Raw genomic sequence first — 6000 nt, 5'->3', positions numbered from 1 at the left:
AAATTTACAACGTGGTATTGGGTGGGGGAAAACACTGAATTTATGACTGTTTACAATGCACCACATTAAAAACAAGTGAAAAATCTTTTCTCATTACTTGTGTTTGCTGCGAGTGGCCACTTAGTCAGTTTGCTTGCGTGGAAATTGAAACCAATGACGTAATTAAGGCTCTAAGCATTAAACATTTGGCAGATCCATTTCACTGAAACCAAAAGCATTCTCCTTCTGACTACACATCCATCGATTTCAATGCCTTTCACCTCAAGTGATTTGTTGGGGAATTTTCATTTACAAATGAAATCAATCATTAATTGTCCTTGGTTTAAATGCAGACTACTGCTGGGATTTTTGTGACGGGCATGAATGGAGTGATGACTTATTCATGATGGAGGAGGGTGTGTACATGGCTGGGAAAAGGGGAAATGACTCATGAGGTTTAGAGACAATAACTGAAATCGTATGAACGGTAGCAATGACGAGTCCCTACTTAGTGAAAACACTTGGCCATCTTTCAGACCCGCATCACGTTCAATCTGGTATTGCCTTTATTAAATACTTCACAACCTTACCTACACTGAATGGTTACAAAATGTTACCTCTTGTTGAATATGGACACTTTTCAATATACAAAGCAGTCTTTTGCCAGGATAAACCCAAACAAAACACAAACAAAAGAAAAAGCTGATTCTCTTATGCAGTCCTCATGAAAATCACGTTTCAGGGCAAGATGGAAACAAATGTGTTCTTTTGCTGAGAGACAAAAGCATTACACAGCCTTCTGTGCCCTTTTCGCTGTCACACATCTCAAATCCATTTACAACGCAATGGGAAAATATATATATTTATATACTGTACACATATGTATATATAATGATTCGATTCTACTGCCATGTGACAAAGAAAAAAAGAGCAGATTTCTCATAAGTATAAAAAAATAAATTAAAACAATTTCACATGACAAACACTTAACAGATGTAGGTTTCAGTTATGCAGTTTTGTTACTCGGCGTGGGAGGCTGAGAGCCCCAACCATAAGAAAGGTGCCCATAAACAGACATAAAAAAAAAAACTAGAGAGAGAAACAAAACGAGGGCCTAAACTAGACTAAACTGGGTGCAGATAGGGGGATAGCTAAAACAGAGCTAAAAGAATTTAAATCACTGACAAGGGACGAGAAGCAGGAACACAAGGCTGCTGACACTGTCCACTTAAAGCAAGGGAGTGGCAGTAAATATTCACATCAATTTGTCCTGGTGCAAAACTGACAGTATGAGGAGAAAGGGATCCTGACCTGCCTGCGCCCTCTGCTCAAAGATAAGATTCTTCAGGCCACGCCATTTGGGGTTTGTCAGAGCGCAGGGGCTGACAGACTAGACAGGCAGTTTTTCAATGGGAGGGTGCTCGGGTCATTAATGAACTAAATCAGAGCCTATAGACCGTAACCTGCATGCTAATGAAAATATGTCTCCTTTCAAAAGCCCAAATTTATTCTTCCACTTTGAGAAGGATTTAAAATGAATACATCTTAAATGTTTTCAGATTTGGTTTTAAAATAGACATATATTTATATTTTTCTTCTTTCCTAATCATATAAGCTTGACATATGACCTCCCAACCGAAACCCTGGTTCATAGAAATTTCTCTTGTCAATACTGTGGCAAAATGTGTGACATGGCAGGGGGTGCTCTCCTTGCGCACAGGGCATCACCAAAGCCAAATGCTCCACAGGTCCACGCTGCCCCAGTGTTGGAGCTGTGTGTATGAGTTCACTGACAGAAAGGTGAGGCTGTGGGGTCAAAGCCTTTAAAAACATCTTTAAGAGAGGCATTGTCCTGCTCCGCAGTGTCTGGCTGTGCGGGGCTGTTACCTCCAAAAGGGCTGCCAGAGCCGCTGGGCTTACTTGCCTGCTTCACCATGCTGAAGAGCGTGGACACAGGCAGGTTGTGGACACCTGCTGGCTGCTCTGCAGCTCCAGTGGGACCTTGTCCAGTTTGGGTGGGCCCTCCAGCTGCAGGGGCTCCACCTGTGGCTCCCGCACTGGGGGAGGGTGAAGGTTTGGGCCGCGGTCGGTTATAGCTATTGTAACGGTCAGTGGTTGGCTCCCCGCTATTTTTCTCTGGTTCTGGCTGGTCCAGAGCAGACTTGCGGACAAACAGAGGCTCCTTGGCCTTTGGTTTGGCTGAAGCAGCTGCACTGTCACTGGGTTTGGATTCGGGGGCAGGGGAGGCAGCTTCTGAACTCTCGGATTTGTCTGAACTCTGTGTCCGTGGATCATACAGACTGATGCTGCTCAGGACGCTGCTGCCAGCACCTGAATTGCCTGATCCAACTCCTCTGCCTGCACCTCCTGCTGACAACAGGCGCGGGTCATAGGGTGCTATTGTGGGAGTTGGCGAAGTTGGAGCAGAAGGGCCAGATGATCCAGAGACCTGTGGGACTGGAGGTTCCGAGGGCTGCTTCAGGGCAGATTTTTGTGGCTGGAGGCGGGGGTCAGTGACAGCCTTGCGTGCCATACGAGGGTCTACTGGCTTCTCGGCAGGAACTGATACAGGGGCCATGGGCGGCACGACTTGAGAAGGGCCAGAAGAGGTGGCATTTACAGTCTTAAGGATACGAGAGAGCAGCTTAAAGTCTGGGAGGGAAGATGAAGACTGACCAGGCTGCTCAGCAGGGGGCACGGAACTAGGCAGGGAAGCAGGTGGAGCTGTGTGGAGCTGTTGCTGGGCACGGGACAGACGATGGTCCATGGCAGAGACCGGTGGGATGCCAGGGGGCAATGGGAGGAAGTCCTGCTTAGGGATGGGGATCGGGATGAGGTCCTCAGGACTCCACAACACTGCCTTAGCGAAAGAAGGCTTATTCAGTACTAGATCTTTCTTGATGTGGCTAAACTGCTGAAGCTGGGAGCGGGGGTCCCGCAGAGCCATACCCATTAAAGGATCCAGAGGGATAGGGACAGGCTTGTCCCTTAGGACTCTCTCTCCCTCCTCCTCCTCAGTAGCAGCAGGGACCAGTGGTGGGGGTTTATACACAAGCGGAGGTTCCGATTTAGTGACGGCCTGGCGGGCGAGGCGGGGGTCTGCAGGTGCGGAGGAAGATGGAGAGGAGGAGGGATTGTGCTCTGGGGTTTGGGAGGAGTCAGTGTTGCGGCATAAGCGTGGGTCACGTGCGAGCCTGGGATCTGCTGGTCGGCTGGAGGCCTGCACAGCATGGGCTTTCTGCAACCGGGGGTCAGTGGGAGCCCCCTCAGGCTTTGGGGGACCCTGGGCTTGGCTTTGCTGTCGTAAGGTTTTTAAAATCGATGTGACACTTCCACCTCCGTCTTCATCTTCACTAGAATACCAATTGGCTGAATCTCCTGGAATAAAAAGAGCCAACAGCATTAGCACAAGATAAACAGAAATTAGTCCCTCCATCTACATTACATCTGTCAGTTTCTAGTCCAGTTGGGCCACAGGACATGCATTCTAGAACTTACCCGCTTTACAAAAATTTGAATTTTTTTTGCCATGTGTTCAGCATGTTAAAGCCACAATAAAAACAGTAAATTGCTCAGTGCTGTGGTTTTCAAGAACTACCTGACACCTTGTTGTTTGTCCTTTCACACAGAAGTCTCCCTTACATCATTCCATTCACATTTTTGTGGATGACCAATAGTGCCACCTAGTGAGAAGCTAAAGTGACTTTAATGAGACAGCTAATTCAAGACCAGAGGACGTTTACAGTCTTAAAGAGTTCCTAGGTAGCATCACGTCCCACCTTGACAACTAATATGATTGGCCTGCTTCCTTTTGACACATCACAGATGAGCTTATATGACAGTATCTCTCTGTATAGCTGTCCTAGCATTTTGCCTTTACGTAGTGCAAGTTTAGCTTTTCATTTTCAGACAAACTTGCAAAACCTTTATCGTCAACATTTTTCCTGTGTAAAGGGTTCAGATGTAAACTCAAAAAAGAATGTAGTTCCTCACCACGGATAGATACAATGAGTTTTCAAGGCTGAACACACAACCTACTACATGTATTAGATGTTCAAGTATGTGCTTGTGATTATTGTTTGAAATATCTTATCACAGTAAATCAGTAATTATATATACAGGGGGTCCTCGGGTTACGATGTTGATCCGTTCCTAGGTCGCGTCATAAACAGATTTTCGGTGTAAGTCGGAACATTCATACATACTGTACGTAAATACTGTAAGCACTTATCCTATCCTAACACCTATCCTAACACAGTACCCTGCATAATTATCAAAAAACACATTAAGGAAATATAAAATACGTTTAGTAATGAAATGAAACAGTAATAAAAAAACAGTAGGATGCGATCTTTATCTTTTATATTCGTAGCGACAGTCGAACGACTAAGTCCAAGCGACCGGCCAATGTTTGTTGCTGTTTCCCCCTTATCGGATCGCTTAACGATATCTAATTTCACTTCCATGGTGATGGCTTTCCTCTTCTTCGATGCACTGCCATCAGAAAAGTCTGCCTTACGCTTGGGAGCGTACAACACGACTGGGGTGACGCCGTCTTCCTCGGTCCACAGCCGCGTATTCTTCCGCCGTGCACACCAACTAGTTCCCGCACACGAAGTTTGCGTTTACGACGTTTACGACGCAAAACCACTTAAGTCGAAACAAGGCTTTATATAGTATATGGGAGATGTGTCGTAACCACGAAACATCGTAACTCGGGACTGATGTAACCCAAGGACCTCCTGTAATACAATATAATACATGCTAAACATCCTTAAGTTATCAAATAAATAATTACAAAAATATGAGTAATAGTATTATTCCAATAATATGGTAGTAATGGGAATGAATGACACTGTGAATCAGTAACATGTAAAAGCTTCAGTATGCCTGCACCAAGAAGCATACAACTGTACATTAACATTTACCAAGGCTTTTATACCTTAATTATTAAGTATTGTTATCTCTTAAGAATCTACCATAAAACATGACAGTATTTCCATTTTTTAAAAGTACTGACATATCAACCAAGTGTTTAAAAGGGATTTTTACAAACTACTGCACAATCTGTTCTTTAGCACGTTTTCTTACAACTTCTATCAGTCACATTCATATGGCAATTGTGTAATTTCAGGGAAGAACACTGCTTGGATCCTTTTGATACTTATGCTATATTGATGATGTGACGCTCAAAGCAGTTTTATCACATTTGGATAATCCCTTATTTTATCACTTATGGATAATTCGCTATGGCTGAGTGTGTGTTCCTATACCTTCATTGTCTCTTTCAATCCCTCCTTCAGCTAGTCTCCTGGCCCTCTCCTCCTCTTCCTGCTGCTTCTGTTGGATCCTCATGAAAAGCACACGCTGTGCTGGAGGCAGGAAGTCTGGAACCGTCAATGTGGACTGATTAGATGCCCCTCCATTGGCTGCTCCCTCCATGTTCCCAGAGCTCTGATTCCCTGGGGACTGGTCACTGAAGCCTCCACCAGCTGCTCCCTGGTAGCCATCACCTGCAGCAGGTGGCAGAGTAAACACTGTGTACTCTAAAATTATAAATAGTATGATGAATCAACTGAATTTATCAATTTATATTAATTTTTAAAAACATTTTTAGACTCGGTTATGATGTATTTCTCTGGTCTATGACAACTAGTCTTAATTTCTAGCAAAAAACACATTAGCTCACCCTCTTCTTCTCCTTCTATTCCCATGCTTTGCTGCTGCTGGTAGAAATTGTCATAAAAACTGCGACCCCCAGGGGGCATCATAGCCTGGTTTGGAGGCCCTTCTCCTGGAGCAAAGTTCTGCATCATGGGGGGACCTTGGCTCATGTTTGGTGGGCCCATGGGTGGCATTTCATGTGGACCATTTGGACCCACATGTCCCGGCGGTGGTGGACCAGGGAAACGAGGTGGAGGTCCTGCAGGGGGGCCCTGAGGTCCTGCAGTGCCAGCTGCAGCAGTGCCAGGATTTGGGCCTCTGTAAACACATTTTCAGCGGTGGGTGATTTATGAACTT

General features: G+C 45.1%; 1 protein-coding gene across 1 annotated transcript in view; it reads right to left on the bottom strand.

Moving 5' to 3' along the window:
- Positions 1–522: 522 nt before the first annotated feature.
- Positions 523–6000, bottom strand: part of zc3h4 (zinc finger CCCH-type containing 4) — a 12757-nt gene continuing 7279 nt past the window's right edge. Inside the window, exons 12-14 of the mRNA XM_017694831.2 lie at positions 5669–5961; positions 5253–5492; positions 523–3357 (exon numbers count right to left, since the gene is read on the bottom strand). Coding sequence (XP_017550320.1) covers positions 1766–3357; positions 5253–5492; positions 5669–5961 — 2125 coding nt within the window. The 3' untranslated portion in view covers positions 523–1765. The remainder of the gene's footprint in view (positions 3358–5252; positions 5493–5668; positions 5962–6000) is intronic.

Source organism: Pygocentrus nattereri, chromosome 17, assembly GCF_015220715.1.
Source record: "Pygocentrus nattereri isolate fPygNat1 chromosome 17, fPygNat1.pri, whole genome shotgun sequence".
Classification (NCBI taxonomy): Eukaryota; Metazoa; Chordata; class Actinopteri; order Characiformes; family Serrasalmidae; genus Pygocentrus; species Pygocentrus nattereri.
The sequence above is the reverse complement of the archived record's forward strand: the minus strand, read 5'-3'. Positions and strand labels throughout refer to the sequence as shown.